Genomic DNA, 17,951 nt, shown 5'->3' with positions numbered 1-17,951 from the left:
AAGCTGCACCCAAATATAAGCCACACCTTTAAAATTCAGGTGGGGGGAGGGAAAAAAATACCTGAATATAAGCCGTTCCCTTAAAATTCTGCAGGCACTCACACCCGTTCCATTTTACCGTAGGTTTGTTTCAGCAGCGATATCGTAAAAGTCCTGTTATGTACTGAAGTTCTCACCCTGGGCCAGCAGGGGGATACTGTAGATAGTTATGCAAATGAAGGATCGAAAAGTGACGTTCAGTGATTGGATAGTTTTAGAAAATGGCAACAGTTACATTGTTCTGGAGCTCTATATAAGCAGGCTAACTGAGCTCCTCAGCTTAGTTCTGTTCCAGCTTACAAATAAAGAGCTGCTTTGGAAGAATCGCTGTGTCGTCTGATATGTTCGCCCACAACTTAACACTGGCGACGAGGATGGGATCAATGGACATCAGAGCACAGCCAGATGCGGCCATCCTATGAACTGAGCTGAATCACTGAGCGAGATCACTGGACAGAACCAGTTCAGAGCTGACTGTTCTGGCTAGAGCACTGTGTTCCATCCATCGCCCTCCACGCCGGCATCGGAATCATGGCTTCACTTGTGCCTCTACCGCCGTTTATGCCAGCCTCTGAATCATGGGACTCCTACCTCGCTCGGTTCGACTGCTACCTCGAAGCCAACGAGCTGACAGCAGTATCAAAGGAACGGAAGCGGGGCGTGTTCCTCAGCCTCTGTGGGCCTGAGGTGTTTGAGACGGCCCGAGGATTGGTTGCGCCTGAAGCAGTCCAGGCAACACCATGGGACACGATCCAAGAAAATGGCAACAGTTACATTGCTCTGGAGCTCTATATAAGCAGGCTGACTGAGCTCCTCAGCTTAGTTCTGTTCCAGCTTACAAATAAAGAGCTGCTTTGGAAGAATCGCTGTGTCGTCTGATATGTTCGCCCACAACTTAACAAGCCCATTTTTGCAAGGTCGTGAATTTAAGCTGCACTTTTACGTTTCACGCTTGGAATTTTTGAAAAAAGAAGTAGTAAGGCTTATATTCAGGCCAACATGGTAATATCACCACAGCTGAAGGAAAGCAGGAAATAATAAAGGTGCCCCAGAAATATCCTCTAATCAAATGCCTACCGCATTTGTTTGCTCATTACAAAGTGGAGAAGTTCCTTTTAAAGGGAATAAAAAGGGAATTAGTAAAGGCTTTCTTCTTTGTTAAGCAAACAAGAACAGGAAACAAGGGGTAATAATTTGGCAGGGGGAAAATGTGTACAAGAGGAATTTATTCTCTATGGCTAGTCATGCATGATGCGCTCCTCAAAAACTGCGTACACTGTCAACACCGGGGAATTGTTTTCTACGTCAATGGACACTTCTCCATGGGCAGATTTCAGGTGTGGTTTTGAGCCTCTCTTCATCTTTTGATGTGCATATGTGAAAGACAGGTTACTTCTACACTAGCCCTTTTCCCTGGAATTGCCACAACCGGCTCCTAAACCTTTTACAGAAAATCCACGCAATGTCATTGTGACAATTATAGTGTTTTCTGCGTTTACCCCCAATTCCCCCCTCCAAAAAACCCTGATTTTATTTTTGCAATAAAACACATCAGTAGTTGAAAGTATGTACAGGAAAGCACTACTGCAGTTTCAAAGAGCAACTGTGCCTTTAATTAAATGCTTCCTGTTGCTTTTTTGCTTTTTACTTGGCATGCATGCTCATAAAACCATTAAAAAACTATTAGTCATGCTGATAAGAAAATAGGACCTTTACCCTGTTTCCTTGATAGCACAAGGATGGAAGAACGAGGAAATCCCAACGAAAGAACAGTGGCCCGAAAAATTGATGAGCTACGCAGAGCTGGCTAAATTGACATACAAATTGTGGGACGAGGACAACTGTGACTTTAAGAATGGAAGCTTTTTACAAATTATCTAAAAGGCAACAAAATGAATTGGATTCCTTGGCAGGTTTTGAATAAACATACACAAATTTATTGTTTGATAACACGGCAGATAGATAATGTAAGGATATGTATAATTTCATAACATGCAGAGAATAATATGTGCTGAGAAATCAGAGAGGCGCTGAGGGAAGTCTTTTGGGGGCAGGAAGGGTTTGAAGGGGGGAGGGGAAAATAATGTATATGATATGTTTTGATAATTTGTTATGTTGAAATGGCTAATAAAAACATTAAAAAAGAAAAAGGAAATAGGACCTTTACTACATAGTAATATACACGAAGGGACGCGGGTGGCGCTGTGGGTTAAATCACATAGCCTAGGACTTGCTGATCAGAAGGTCGGTGGTTTGAATCCCCGCGATGCGGTGAGCTCCCGTTGCTCGGTCCCTGCTCCTGCCAACCTAGCACTTCGAAAGCACGTCAAAGTGCAAGTAGATAAATAGGTACCATTCTGGCGGGAAGGTAAACGGTGTTTCCGTGCGCTGCTCTGGTTTGCCAGAAGCGGCTTATTCATGCTGGCCACATGACCCAGAAGCTGTATGCCAGCTCCTTCGGCCAATAAAGCGAGATGAGTGCCGCAACCCCAGAGTCAGTCACGACTGGACCTAATGGTCAGGGGTCCCTTTACCTTTAATATACATGAACCCAGTGCTTTTTTTCTGGGGGAATGTGGGTGTACACATACCCCTAAACATTTTGAGGGGCGGTATTTCAACAAGAGTAGGAAAAGGAGAGTACCCTTAAACATTTTTTTTTGGAAAAAAGGCACTGTATGAACCTCACAGGCTTTTTAATGGGTCTGTTAGTTCTTGTAGAGTATATAGCAAAGGGACACAAACTTAAAGGGCATTCTACCCATGTTATCTGAAGATCAAAGAGCAGCATTCCAGCATTTATTAAACAATTATAGGTGTTGGCTCTAAATCTCAGGGGCTGATGTGCCCATAAATCCTCAGCAGTAAACTCATAAAATCATTTCATTGTAGGTTGTGTTACCCAGGGCTATCAGATAGAAGAAATCAATTCGAGGAGAACTAAACATCCTTTATGTACTTACCAGCTGCTTTGCTCATGGTTTCTCCTGGGCTCTGCTTCTGTAAGATTTGCACAGGCAAGAGCAGCCGGTCTCACGTTTTTCTGACTGGGCTGAAGGAAGCTGCCTCCTATTTATCAGATTCTTTGAGGTGTGAGAATGCACATTGCAAGGAGGTGGGGCTAGGAAAGAGGAAATTGAAATGCAAGAACAACTTTCAAAGTTTGCAGCGAGCATGAAACCACCCTAAGTAGCCGAAAATACATGTGTCAATTAACGCCGTGACAGGTGGCTTATCTGAAATCAAGTGAATCAAGACACATGCCTTGTCTTTTCATTCACAATTTGGATGAAATGGACTGTATCAAAATGGCCATCAGAAGAACTTTACTCCTTAAGGGAACATCGTTTCTCCCGTTAAGTCAAAGGTTTGGTCGACTTACTGGTTTAATCAACTGCTCTGGTCATGGATTTTAGTGGCGTCAGGATCAAGGACTCACTAAAACTCTATCATCCTCATCGGTAGCCAGTTGAGGCTGAAAGCAGAGGAAACCTGCACCGATATTTATTTAAGGTTGGCATTTTCAAATGTAGAATATTTTATTCATTTATTAAGTTTCTTAGTTGCTTTGTCTTGCCCAGGGCAACCCAAAGTGACTTATACAACCAAACAGACAAATGCCCCATACATAGATACTTTAAAACCAGGAGGTGGTGGGAATAAAAATTAATGTCTTCTTCCCTGAGTAGTTCAAATTTCTTGCTCAACCCAAGCAAAATACAATGGGGTGGTAAAATCATGGTGTTGTTAAGCTTGACCCACTTCTCAGACTGGTAAGAAACACAAGGGCTGCAATGATTACCTGAGTTTTATGTGGCTTCCTTTGGAAGAGAGTTATGGAGGTTCATAGCAGTGTTAGAAGCTTAGATATATCATCTAGGCGCCAAATGGCTCCTTAAACCAGGGTTACAGTTGCCAAAATGGAATGCCTAGTTGCCATGTTTGGGCCAGATGGCTTGAATGTTGTATTTTTCAATATGACTTTTGGGTTCCTGAAATTCATTCTGATTGTGTGGATAAAGTATCACAGATAGAATTCGAAAGGATGCGTTGCTAGTGTGTGGAAGCAGTGAAGATCCAAGGATGTCCAGGCACACGCCTCCAGATGGTGGAGACGTCGGGCACAATCCCAGCGCCTGGCGATCTTCACTTGGTTGCAAGCGGCTGAAAGCAAGAATCAAAATGTACTTGGTGAATTTCGAACCCTGTTGTTGTTGTGGTTTAGTCGTGTCTCACTCTTTGAGCACTCCAGTTGGAGAGAAGCCTTTATCAGAGGTGTCGTGGGCTTTGAAGACACTCAAACTCAGGACGAAAGGGAGAAACGTGCTAAGAGGAAGGCACGCTTGGCAAACACTCACTGTGATCAACTCCCACCCAGAAACCTATGTCCCCACTGTGGAAGGATATGTGGATCCAGAATTCGCCCCCACAGTCACTTACGGACTCACTGTGAAAACCGTGTTTATGGAAGACAATCTTACTCGGCTATGTTGAGTGATCGCCAAAGAAGAAGAAGAAGAAGCTCGTTTCTATGGTGTGTGCTGAAAACAGGCAGCCCCTTTCTTAGCTCAGTGAGGAAACGCTGCAAACTCTTCTGGCCTGGCCAAGTTATTGTGCCATTTGTGTGCTTTGGTCTTTGGGGCTTTGGGGCTCACCCACCACTGGTATGCGGCCCCCACTCGCCCCTGAGAAAAAAAATCAAACAGATGTAACCATTAGTCTCCATGGAAGCACAACATTTGTCATTCCCCTTACAACAGGAGGATGTGCCTGGCTGAAGCCTTGCCAGCCAGATTGACCAACTTTAAGCAGCTCATCTGAAACCATTCTCTTTCTTTCTTTTTTGTATATATATTTTTTCTATTTTACCTTTTAGAATATTCATTTGAACAACCTTAAAATAGCAATGACTTCCCTTCTTCTCCTTCCATGGTTCAATTTGCATGCCATAGATCTATGCATATTTTACATAAACTAAGCCAAGCATAGGCAAACTCCAGCCCTCCAGATGTTTGGGACTACAATTCCCATCATCCCTGACCACTGGTCCTGTTAGCTAGGGATGATGGGAATTATAGTCCCAAACATCTAGAGAGCAGGAGTTTGCCTGTGCCTGAACTAAGCCATTCAGTATTCCATTTTTACATCCATCAAAACTTATTTACATTGTTGAATTTTTCTTAATGCTGCCAACGTTTTCAAATGTGAACAATCTTCACCCATATATACATTAAACATTTTCTAACCTTCTTTAAACATATATTCTTCTTGTTCTCTTATTCTATAAGTTAAGTCTGCCAGCTGCATGTGTTCAATCAGTTGTCATTCTTCTTTAGTTGGGACCTCACTCATTTTCCATTTTTGGACTAACAAACAAGGTCCACAGTAGTCACATACAAATAGCCTTTTTTGACACCTGGGTGTTTCCATCTGAATTATCTGAATTATCCCCAACAAAAAGGACTTTTTTTGGGGGGGGGGAAAGTACTTTAAAACATTCTTTTTTCCAATTCATTATAAATTATTTCCCAATATTCTTTTACCCTTTTACAAGTTCATCGTCTGAAACCATTTTCAGCAGAATAGCAACACAGAGAAAGGGTTTATTGCCTTTGCATAAACACTGAAATTATGCTTCCTGCTTGGGCCTTACAGCAGCTGATATTTTAAGGACACACAAATACAAATGTGTGAGTGTCTGGAGATGGTTGGAGGATGGATGGCGGCTAACAGATTGAATCCTGACAAGACAGAAGTACTGATTCTGGGGGACAGGGGGTGGGCGGAGGTGGAGGACTCCCTGGTCCTGAATGGGGTAACCTTGCCCCTGAAGGACCAGGTGCGCAGCCTGGGAGTCATTCTGGACTCACAGCTGTCCATGGAGGCGCAGGTCAAATCTGTGTCCAGGGCAGCTGTTTATCAGCTCCATCTGATACACTGGCTGAGACCCTATCTGCCTGTGGACTGTCTCGCCAGAGTGGTGCATGCTCTAGTTATCACCTGCTTGGACTACTGCCATGCACTCTACATGGGACTATCTTTGAAGGTGACCTGGGAACTACAACTAATCCAGAATACGGCCGTTAAGACTGGGAGTGGCCGCCAAGACCATATAACACCGGCTGAGACCCTTCTTGCCAGAGTGGTGCATGCACTGGTTATCTCCCGCTCGGACTACTGCAATCCGCTCTATGTTAATGCTCTCTATTTTAAAGGAAGTGTTTGGTAAATGGAAGCCTTCGTTCATAGCATTTGCCATTCATGATGTTTAAAAGGGTAAAGAAGAAAAATAACCATTAAGTTGATTAGTGCTAATTTCTGTCCTGACTTTCATAGGACTATTGCTGAAAAAGTGTTTTATTGCCCAATTCAGCCTAGATAGTTTTTATTATATAAAGTTAGTTACCTGTTTCTTTACACTGCAGAGATTACAGAAACAGACACCACCTTTTTTCTGAACCAGTCAACACCTAAAGCAAATAATAATGTTTCAGCGGTCATAAGTTGTGGACTGCTGAGTACAGCAAATATTGATTGGGAGTAAACATATCTAAAACCCATAATTGTCCAAGAGAAGAAGAAAAATTATTGACCTAACACCTCTCCACCTTTGGTATATGACTGCACAAAGTGGCTGGTTTGTCAAGCCTCAAGGCTAGGTTTTCCAAGGCCAGCTCTTCAGAAACAATTATGTTCCCACTGCTGGTATATAGGTTTATTTTAAGGTACAGTGGTACCTCGCAAGACGAAATTAATTCGTTCTGCGAGTTTTTTCGTTCTACAAGTTTTTTCGTCTTGCTAAGCACGGATGCCCATAGGAATGCATTGAAAAAGAAAAAGGAAACAAACTCGCCAGACATTTTCGTCTTGCGAAGCAAGCCCATAGGGAAATTCGTCTTGCGAAGCAACTCAAAAAACAAAAAACTATTTCGTCTTGCAAGCTTTTTGTCTTACGAGGCATTCGTCTTGCGAGGTATCACTGTATATGGACATAGCATATAGATAGCACATTTTCTGTGATACAAGTTGGTATAGATAGGTGGTTCTAACACGGCTTCCCCCACCATCACACAAAGTTAAAAGTGATAATTAGTAAAAAAAAGAAAAGACCAGCTGATGACATAGCTCCCCAAATCTCTTTTCTGATGAGAGCAGCTTTTGCATCTCATTTGGAAACCAAAGACCCAGAGTCTGGAGGAAGAATGCCAGATGCTGGAAGTCCAGTGTGAAGTTTCCAGTCTGTGTTGATTTGGGGGGGCATGTGATCAGCTGGTGTTGGTCCACTGTGCTTCTTAAGTCCTGGGTCAACACAGCCATTTACCAGGAGATTTTAGAGCACTTCATGCTTCCTTCCGCTGACGAGCTTTATGGAGATGCTGACTTCATTTTCCAGCAGGACTTTGGCACCTACCCACACTGCCAAAAGTACCAAAACCTGGTTCAATGCCCATGGGATTACTGTGCTTGATTGGCCAGCAAACTCGCCTGATGTGAACCCCATAGAGAATCTATGGGGCATTGCCAAGAGAAAGATGAGAGACATGAGATCGAGCAATGCAGAAGAGCCGAAGGCTGCTATTGAAGCATCCTGGTCTTCCATAACACCTCAGCAGTGCCACAGGCTGATAGCATCCATGCCACACTTCACTGAGGCAGTAATTGATGCAAAAGGGGCCCAAACCAAGTACTGAGTACATATGCATGCTTCTACTTCTCAGAGGTCCAATATTGCTCTATTTGCAGTCCTTGTTTTGCTGATTTCATTTAATATTCTAATTTTCTGAGATTGTTAATTTGGGGTTTTCAACAGCTGTACGCCATAATCATCACAATTATAACAAATAAACATATTGACATATCTCACTTTGCATGTCATGAGTCTATCTCATATATTAGTTTCACCTTTTAAGTTGAATTATTGAAATAAATGAACTTTTCCATGATATTCTAATATTTGTTTGCAAATACATGCATATTAGGTAAAACTGGGAATAAAAAGGGGTATGTTGGAATAAATGTGCATGAAGAGGTATATTAAATGGCGAGTGCTAAATTGAAGATAGGCAAAATAGAAAAAAGACAGAAAGCAAAAATGTAAGATTTATCTATCCTTAGTCTCTAGAGTGTAGCACAGCCCTCATCCCCAATGCCTGTTTTAAAATTCCGGTTTCTTTTTTTAAAACCTGAACCAAACTTAAAAAACATTTTTTATTTTCCAATACAAAATTATATTTAAAAAACCAAATAAATATCCATATAGAGATTCTTCTGAATCTCAGGACTCCCCCCCCCCCCCGGAGCCCAATTTTAAACATTTAAAATGGCATCTTCTTCCAAACTCTAGCTATTATGTCAATCCATATTTTCCATGGTAATTGTTACACGACGAGTGAAATCAAAACCCTGCCAATGTTTCCATCTGCTTACAGTGGTCTCTTAAATAACTTCTACATTTTCCCCATTCTTTTGTAAAGTTTCCTCTTGGTTCCTGCGTTTTCCAGTCAGCTTTGCCATTTTGGCCTAGTCCATCAGCTTGGTTTGCCATTCTTCTCTGGTAGGGACCTCATCTTCTCTCCACCTCTGGGCTAGTAACATCCGGGCAGCTGTTGTTCCACACGTAAATAAATCTTTTCTGCTCCTTTGGGATGTCAGTACCTGTAATTCCTAATAAAAAAAAGTTTCTGGTTTTTTTAACAAGAGTTGTTTTAAACATTTTTTTCAATTCATTATATATCATCTCCCAGAAAGTTTTTACCACCTTACAGGTCCACCACGTATGATAAAAAGTACCTTCTTTTTCTTTACATTTCCATCAGGTATTTGTCCTTGTCCTATATGTTTTTGCCAGCTTGGTAGGAGTCAAATACCACCAGGTACATCATTTTCATGTAATTCTCTTTCCAGGTACAACAGGTGTGCTGGGCACGGGGATAACCCGTGAAACATGGTCCAGGACTGGTCCAGAATCCGAAGGTTCCACTAGGAGTCACTCTGACAGGGTCAAGGCAGGACATGAGGCAGGAAACCAGGCAAGGACAGGTACCGGATCTTAGGCAGGATTTGGCATACAGCAATGTTGCTCCCGCAACCTGGGGCAGGGTCCGACAGCCTTTTATCATTGTTGAGGTAACAGCTGGTCCTGATCCCCCGGCCACTCACCTCCCTGTCTCGCTCGAAGGCAAGCACTCCTCCTGCGAGTACTCAGGTCTCTCCTTCTCTCAGACCTTAGTCTCTGCAGCTCGGGAGACGTCAGTCTCTGCAGCTCGGGAGACGTCGGTGGGTTACAGGACCCAGGGGCTGCCTCAGCCTCCCCTGACCCAACTGGTAGTGGAGCAGCTGTAAGTGATGGCCCAGCTGAAGGCAACGAGGTCATCCACGCATCTGGAGCCAGGACAGGCTCAGGCCCCTGACTCGGCCCAGCTGGTGTTTGTCGCAGGGGAACCTGTGCAGTCTGGAACTCTTCAGGATCAGGCCCCAGACTTGGTTCAGATGACGCCTGAGGCAAAGGATCCGGTGCAGACTGAGACTCCTCTGGTTCCAAGTCCAAACCCGAGTCCCAGGCCATCACAACAGGCTGTGAATTTCAGGTCATCCTAAAACAATGGGAATTTCGCTGGGTAGCAATGGTGAGGATGCCACTACTGTACAAAGGTTTATTTTTGCAAGTCATGGCTTCACTTGGAGGGAACCCACATTTGGGAACCTGCAGAGACTATGGTCTGCCATGCCTGGAAGAATGCATCATCATCTTTCACGCAAGAATACACTGCCAGAAAAAGAGAGAGGGGTGATTTTGGGTCTCAGCGGAGAAAAAGGTGCCAGTGTCTCCATGACTGCATGAGTGCAAGTCAAAAGGCAATGCTAGGTGTTTGTGGCAGCCAAAGGATTAAGGCTTTTGTCAACGCAAATGCCGTTTTTCAAGAGACCGGTTCTCCATAGACCTAACCTGGGGAGTAAACAGTAAAGACCTGATGAAGAGAGCACAGCAGAGGTTATATTTTCTGAGAATCCTCCGGAAAAACAATCTCTCAAAGGACCTGTTGGTGGCATTTTACCATTGCACTGTCGAGAATGTATTAACTTATGGTCTCTGTGTGTGGTTTGGGAGTTGCACGGCCAGGGAAGAAACAATGCTGTCCAGGGTTGTAAAGACGGCAGAGAGAATAGCTGGGTGCACTCTTCCCACCTTGGATCAAATCTATGCTTCCAGGTGTCATAAGAAAGCTGCAGAGACAGCGCAGGATAGTGCGCACCCCGGAAATGATCTCTTTCAGCTTCTGCCTTCTGGAAGAAGGTACAGGGTTATAAAGACTAGGACTAGCTGCCTGAGAAACCGTTTCTATCCAAATGCGATTTTGGTTTTAAACGCAGTGTAAGGTAGTCTCTATGGGAGTATATTGTATTTAATTATGAGGTATCAGAGTTTTTAGGGGGTTAACCAGGCTGGGATAGATGGGATATTAGGCTTGTTGGTTTTTGAATGTCTGATGTAGATTTTTTCAATTCTGCTGTTCTGTATGGGACAATGACAATAAAGATTATCGTATTGTATTATAGACTTGGCACAATAGCCCCAGGACAAGCCTGCAAAGTACATATGCCAAGAGAGGCCTTGCATGGGGAGCATATCTCAACTGGTAGAGCACAAGACTCTTAAATCTCATGATTGTGGGTTCAAGACCCACATCGGGCAAAAGATTCTTACATTGCAGAGTGTTGGGCTAATGAACTTCATGGTCTCTTCCAACTCTACCATTCTATTATTCTACTCCTGCTTTTCGCCTCCCAAAGGCTGGCAGGCTAAGGATGCATTCAGAGAAATAATTTAATTTTTTAATTTATAAGACAATTTATAAACCAGCGACACATAAAACAGTATCATGGTGGACAGTGAAAATATCAGCGAGCCACAAAACCCTGAACAGATCACCAACACTGATTCAAATAAATTGTCAATACTATCCTTTATCAAAATGGATTTTTCGGGCAGTTTACAAGCTAAAAGCAGCCTTATAGTATCTTCTCCTTTTCCATTAAAATGCTGGCGTTCCTAAACAGCCAATTTTATTCATTTATTTTATCTCAGCAAATCTCTGTTTCACTTTCCCATTAAATAAATGCCCAAGGCTTTTAACAATATAAGTATCAGTGGTTTGGCAACGTATGAGAATTGCTTATAATGGCCAAAATATCTATGGAAATATTTCAGGAAGAAATGGTTCTAATGGCCGATATATACCGACTCTAAAACGACGGTGCCCTGTTAAGCTGTCTCCTGTGTGATTTTTCATGCACAACCTGTTCCACTTTCAACAAATTTGATCTCTAGTGACTCTGAAGAGAGAATATTTGATGGTTACACTTGTACTGTAATGGGTACAATGCGATGTTTGTCAATGTATTCTGCTCTCTCCTGTAATGGAAATTTCTTCAAACTGATACATTAATTCACTGTGGGTTAAACCACAGAGCCTAGGACTTGCCGATCAGAAGGTCGGCGGTTCAAATCCCCACGACCGGGTGAGCTCCCGTTGCTCGGTCCCTGCTCCTGCCAACCTAGCAGTTCGAAAGCACGTCAAAGTGCAAGTAGATAAATAGGTACCACTCCAGCGGGAAGGTAAACGGCATTTCCATGTGCTGCTTTGGTTTGCCAGAAGCAGCTTAGTCATGCTGGCCACATGACCCAGAAGCTGTACGCCGGCTCCCTCGGCCAATAAAGCAAGGTGAGTGCCGCAACCCCAGAGTCGGTCACAACTGGACCTAATGGTCAGGGGTCCCTTTACCTTTAATACTTTAAATACTCCCCATGATGTTTTAGAAAACAAAATACCAGAAGCAGCGTTGTATTTTCAAACAATACATTTGTGTTTTTCTTCCCACAGAGAGTTAGCAGGCCAAATAAAAATATGTGTCTCTTCATTTATCTCTCTCTCCGTGCTGTCAAAATCTTGCCAACAATTCTTTCATCATCTATATTCTTCCAAGACAAGCAAAAGCCTGCCTAGCTTTGTGAGAGAATCAGGAACTGAAAAAGGAGGTCTCTTTGTCATCCAAGGAAGGTGACAAATGACACAAGTCCAACTCCCTACTTTGCTTTTTGTAGGTCACCTTTAAGCTCTTGTCAGAGATGGAGGAGTCTTGCCAACCGCAACAAGCCCGGGAGCTCTTACTGGTAAGGCTTCTACCTGTGGGACTGGCGAAGAAAGGAACTTGGTTGAAAAACGATGTTCCAATTTGCTGAGATTGCCCAAACGTATTTAAAATGTCAAATAACAGAGGGGCTGCCAAGCTGCGAATGGCTCGATTGGAGTGATAGAGCAACAGAGACTCTTCTCCAAAATCACTGAAGCAACTGTGTTACTTAACCTTTCTTATATTCTTACATTCGCAGCTCAAACACATTTATTTGAAAGGAAGCTCCACCGGTTTCAGCGGAATTTACTTTTTGATCAATTTGCAAGCAGAGAAAGAAGAGAGGAAGCAGACAAGTAGCAAACAGGCCATAGCTCAATTGAGAACAAGTCAGGGTGCCAGGCTGTCAAGCTAGTTAGCAGGAAAGAATGATGTGGTGTGGGTGGCACCGTGGTCTAAACCACTGAGCCTCTTGGGCTTGCCGATCAGAAGGTTGGCAGTTCGAATCCCTGTGACGGAGTGAGCTCCTGCTGCTCTGTCCCAGCTGCTTCCAACCTAGAAGTTTGAAAGCACACCAGTGCAAGTAGATAAATAGGTACCACTGTGGTGAGAAGGTAAACAGCATTTCCGTGAGCTCTGGTTTCCATCACGGTGTTCTGTTGTGCCAGAAGCAATTTAGTCATACTGGTCATATGACCCGGAGAGCTGTCTGTGGACAAATGCCAGCTCCCTCGGCCTGAAAGCGAAATGAGCGCCGCAACCCCATAGTCACCTTTTAACTGAGGTCCTTTACCCTTTTTAAGCTACAATTTGGTCAACCTGAGGGGCTAAGCAGCATAGTCAGTTATTGGCCTCTTGTGCTACCAGACCCTGGTGAATTGGTACTTTTGATACCAACCTGTTGGTTATCTACAGTGATGGGACTTAAAACACATCAAAGATCAGACCAGCCGCTCCTTCCTCGAGTGAGCCACAATTATTTTTGTATTTTCCTTTTCTGTAAACCAGTGTTTCCCAAAGTGGGCGATACCGCCCCCTGGGGGACTCTGGAATGATCCTGGGGGGTGGTAGTAGCCTTGGGTACAATTGGGGGGTGTTAAGTAAAAATAAGGGGTGTGTATGGAAGCATAAAGAATAATTTTTTGAAAATTCACAGCATTTCACCTGTTGTGTAATGACGCTTACCGATGTAACGCAGAGTTGAAGTCGCAATGATTACTTTATTTTCCAAACAAACACACAAAATGCAAGTTATAACCGATCTGTGGTCAAGTCCATCGACAGCATCTTTCTTTCCTGTGTTGTAGGTAGAAATATAAGATACATAAAAAGAATGCCAATTTGTCACTGCATCTTTGTTCGCTTAAAAAAGAGAGATTTGCAGGGGTGCGCTGGGTACCGTATTTTTCGCTCTATAACACGCACCTGACCATAACACGCACATCATTTTTAGAGGAGGAAAACAAGGGAAAAAACATTCTGAATGAAACAGTGGATGTATCATTTTTGGGCTTCATGCTGTGGCCACAGACATGTGATCTGATGGTGAATTTGGGGTGACCCAATGCCAAAATCCTGAGAATTCCTGTGGATCCATGCTTTGTAACCACGTTTTTGCACCATTGCAGCCCCAGGCAACAGTGGGTGCGTGAATTTTGGGGGGCAGGCTGTAGCCATGGACATGCTATGTGATCTGATGGGGAATTTGGGGTGACCCAATGCAAAGATCCTGAGGATCCATGTGGATCCATGCTTTTTAACCACGTTTTCGCACCATTGCAGCCCCAGGCAACAGTGGGTGCGTGATTTTTTTTGGGGGCAGGCTGTAGCCATGGACATGCTATGTGATCTGATGGTGAATTTGGGGTGACCCAATGCAAAGATCCTGAGGATCCATGTGGATCTATGCTTTGTAACCACATTTTAAGTGGGGAGCGAAGGAAAAACAAAGAAGGGACATTAGAGGGGTGTGCAGAGAAGCAGCTGGCTAAGAATGCAGGAGAGGGATTTAACGGGTTGGAGGAAAGAAAGGCAAAAGTTTTCCCTCACCTACCCACCCAAGCCAGCCACCTCCCTCCCTCTCCCTCCCCCTCTCTCTCCCTCTCCCCCAGCAGTACCGGAGCACAGAGACGACACTTTCCCCTCTTCTTGCCTGGAGGGGAGGAATGCAGGAGAGGGATTTAACGGGTTGGAGGAAAGAAAGGCAAAAGTTTTCCCCCACCCAAGCCAGCCATCTCTCTCTCTCTCTCTCTCTCTCTCTCTCTCCCCCTCCCCCCTCTCTCTCCCTCTCCCCCAGCAGTACCGGAGCACAGAGACGACACTTTCCCCTCTTCTTGCCTGGAGGGGAGGAGTGCAGGAGATTGATTTAACGGGTTGGAGGAAAGAAAGGCAAAAGTTTCCCCCCACCCAAGCCAGCCATCTCTCTCTCTCTCTCTCTCTCTCTCTCTCTCTCCCTCCCTCCCTCCCTCTCCCCCTCCCCCCTCTCTCTCCCTTCCCCCCTCTCTCTCCCTCTCCCCCAGCAGCACCGGAGCTTGCCTGGAGGGGAGGGGCTTTCCCTGCTCTTTGTTCCGTTTCAGCAAACACAGCAACGAAACAGAGGAGGGTGGGCAGTAAGACCCTGAGGCAGAATGCAGGAAAGCAGCCACTTCCTCTTTTCAGTTTTCCCTTCTCCGTGAAGCGCCGCGATTTGATTTTTGCATGATTTTTCGGCTCCAGGGACCACACATTCGCTCTATAACACGCACAGACATTTCCCCTTCCTTTTTAGGAGAAAAAATCTGCGTGTTATAGAAGGAAAAATATGGTAATTATTATTTTTTTCTGACAAAGGTGCGACAGACCCTGATGTAGTGTGTTCTATGGAAGAACAGAACAGAAAGAAGAAAGTCTTATGAACAGGCAAACAGTGGTGTCACAGAAAATTAGGTGCTTTTGAGTTCCCTGTGCTTTGAGATCTTTTTGCTTTGCGATACCTGTGCTTTCCTTTTAGATTCCTTAAGATTCCGGCCTAAACCACACTTCCTTGTTGTGTTTGTTCTTCACCATTTGCATGAAATGAAGACCATGTTTCCCACACCTGGTCTACCACAAACCCTAAGGTTGTCACATACTCTTTCCATTTCACAGATGGGCAAATGGGCATTACGGTTGGTGGTTAGCTCAGTGACTCTGGCTGAATTTGGGTTCAAATTCAGCCTTATCAGGGTCTGATTACATTTGAACAAGTGAAGGTTTGGGGCTGAGAAGACAAAAAAGGTGGGCTAACAATTGCTATGGGATTATACCAAGCAATATTCCCAGAAGCATCAATCCCTGTGTTTTCAAGTTTGGCTCTGTCATTGACGTGGGTGGCACTGTGGGTTAAACCACAGAGCCTAGGACTTGCCGATCAGAAGGTCGGTGGTTCGAATCCCCGTGACGGGGTCAGCTCCTGTTGCTCTGTCCCAGCTCCTGCCAACCTAGCAGTTCGAAAGCATGTCAAAGTGCAAGTAGATAAATAGGTACTGCTCCGGCGGGAAGGTAAACGGCGTTTCCATGTGCTGCTCTGGTTCGCCAGAAGCAGCTTAGTCATGCTAGCCACATGACCCGGAAGCTGTACGCCAGCTCCTTCGGCCAATAAAGCAAGATGAGCACCGCAACCCTAGAGTCGGTCGTAACTGGACCTAATGGTCAGGGGTCCCTTTACCTTCTATGTACAGTTAGACTGGAACAGATAAAAGAAAGACTAGGTGTAAAATACATACACAATCTGTGAAGTGGGAGAGGCACGCAAATGTAGAATTAGTGTGAATAGGTGTGTGTCCATCTGAACTTTTTCTATTGTTTATTACCGTAGATCATGACATGAGTAAAGGCTGGCATAACTTAATATGAGTAAAGATCTCCATTATGAACTTTTCTTGAACCTGGTTCCAGTCTTATCTCAAACCTGTCCTGGAAGGTATCAATGAGACATATTGAGCTCCTAACACCTTTGTGTCAAGATCAGCACATGCAATCTAGTTACTGGCCAAATTTAATCAACACCTCCTGTAAAAGAATAGGTCCCACCTAGATAAATAGCAAGATAAGTTTAAGACAGTAAACAAACAAGGATAACCAGTTTAGTCATTTAGCTCACTAGGATTATATTCATTCAGCTTTTAATTAAGCAGAATAAACAGGCAGGAAACTCTAGGAGGAGACAACAGAACGATAGAAATATTGAAATTATAAGAACTGCTCATCTAAAAGACCCACTTCCTTCGCCATTAGAATGCACTGGTTCAGAACAGTATTTCAACCCTGGATTTTCAATGGCTGGTTAGCTCTCAAAGCTCCAACACTGACCATTTTTCACAAGGACTAGCCAGATTGTGTGCTTCACTACAGACCAAATATACCCTTCCTCAGTGCTATTTTTCTAGAAAAAGAGGTGCTGGAATTCACCATGAACACCTCCCTTATTCACTTGGGCTGGAATTGAGTTCTGAGAAGTTTTGGCTGAAAATAGCCCTTCCCTTCTCGCTAGTGAGGCTTCTGTGGCAAAATCGTCACGCTCACTTTCTGTTGGAATAGTGAGGGATCCCCTCGCTCTTTAGATCAAGGTGTACAGGATTTGCTGTTCACTTAAATTGTAATTTTGCTGTCTGAAGCAGCGTTCGTATAGTGTGTCACTTTCATTTCATGTAATAAACCAGTTTTTCTTTATTTCAGAGGTGCCCAAACTTTTTTCAAAGAGGGCCAGATTTGATGAAGTGAACTGCCTGAGGGCTGACCGAAGTTGTGACCTTTTTTTTGGATTGAAGTTGTTCAGCTTTTTTTAGGGTTTACCCCAGGAAATAAACTGCCACAGGGGCCAGATTGAACCGAAAGGTGGGCCGGATTAGGCCCCTAAAACGGACTTTGGGCATGCCTGCTTTATTTCTTCTGTGTGAGAACTTCTCGTGGGCATTAACATCACAAGTAAACACACATTTGTAACAAAGACATGTTATAATGCTAGCAGTCAGGGCTTTTCTTCAGCCGGACCTCAGTTCTGGCACCTCTCAGGTGGGCGCCATTGCCATTTTAAGAGAACAAAGGAGGTGTTCATGGTGAGCTCCGGCACCTCTTTTTCTAGAAAAATGCCACTGCTAGCCGAAGAGCCTAAGCCTGTGGGTAGTGCGTGTATGAATACATGTGCGTGCTCAACACGCATGTTGGTCCAGACATATGCATTGACTTGTCAGCCCAGCCAAAGGGACCAATGGCATCCCCTTTAGAAACTGTGAAAGAACATTTGCTTCAATAAGTCTTGGTAGCTCTGGGCCACATTTGATGTCTAGCTTGGTGGTTAACTGCCATTTACCAAATGCCCTGAAGTGTTACCTCAGAGGCCAGGGAGACACCAATGTCTCTCCTCAAAGATCCTCCTCCTTCATGCTACGTTGCACTGTCACCTTGTCCCCATAGTCCAGGGGTCAGCAAACTTTTTCAGCAGGGGGCCGGTCCACTGTCCCTCAGACCTTGTGGGGGGCCAGACTATATTTTTTGGGGAAAAAATGAACGAATTCCTATGCCCCGCAAATAACCCAGAGATGCATTTTAAATAAAAGGACACATTCTACTCATGTAAAATCATGCTGATTCCCGGACCATCCACGGGCCAGATTTAGAAGGCGATTGGGCCGCATCCAGCCCCTGGGCCTTAGTTTGCCTACCCATGCTGTAGTCTTTGCAGTACGACGACGACATTGGCTCAAAATCCATCCCAATGAAGAAAAGTGAGAGGTAACAGGCTAGGTAAAGCAAGCCGGGAG

General features: G+C 44.2%; 1 protein-coding gene and 2 long non-coding RNA genes across 4 annotated transcripts in view; 1 reads left to right on the top strand and 2 right to left on the bottom strand.

The window, feature by feature from the left end:
- TGM4 (transglutaminase 4) overlaps window positions 1-3,630 on the bottom strand; it is a 33,932-nt gene extending 30,302 nt beyond the window's left edge. Inside the window, exons 1-2 of one of the 2 annotated variants that reach the window (XM_081882969.1) lie at window positions 3,300-3,630; window positions 3,003-3,160 (exon numbers count right to left, since the gene is read on the bottom strand). In XM_081882969.1, the coding sequence (XP_081739095.1) occupies window positions 3,003-3,018 (16 nt within the window). In that variant the 5' untranslated portion in view covers window positions 3,019-3,160; window positions 3,300-3,630. Of the gene's footprint in view, window positions 1-3,002 lie in introns of both variants that reach the window. The other variant, XM_081882968.1, reaches the window with a different exon arrangement.
- The window catches only part of LOC309353651, a 27,328-nt gene extending 21,528 nt beyond the window's left edge, over window positions 1-5,800 (top strand). Inside the window, exon 3 of the long non-coding RNA XR_014161975.1 lies at window positions 5,773-5,800. This is a non-coding gene — a long non-coding RNA (uncharacterized lncRNA). The remainder of the gene's footprint in view (window positions 1-5,772) is intronic.
- LOC309353655 lies at window positions 4,550-17,951 on the bottom strand. The gene is made up of 4 exons (XR_014161980.1): window positions 17,853-17,951; window positions 13,357-13,467; window positions 6,446-6,509; window positions 4,550-4,724 (listed from the first exon to the last, which is right to left on the bottom strand). It is a non-coding gene; the product is annotated as an uncharacterized lncRNA (long non-coding RNA).

Source organism: Podarcis melisellensis, assembly GCF_964234715.1.
Source record: "Podarcis melisellensis genome assembly, chromosome: 12".
In the NCBI taxonomy this organism is placed as follows: Eukaryota; Metazoa; Chordata; class Lepidosauria; order Squamata; family Lacertidae; genus Podarcis; species Podarcis melisellensis.
The sequence above is the reverse complement of the archived record's forward strand: the minus strand, read 5'-3'. Positions and strand labels throughout refer to the sequence as shown.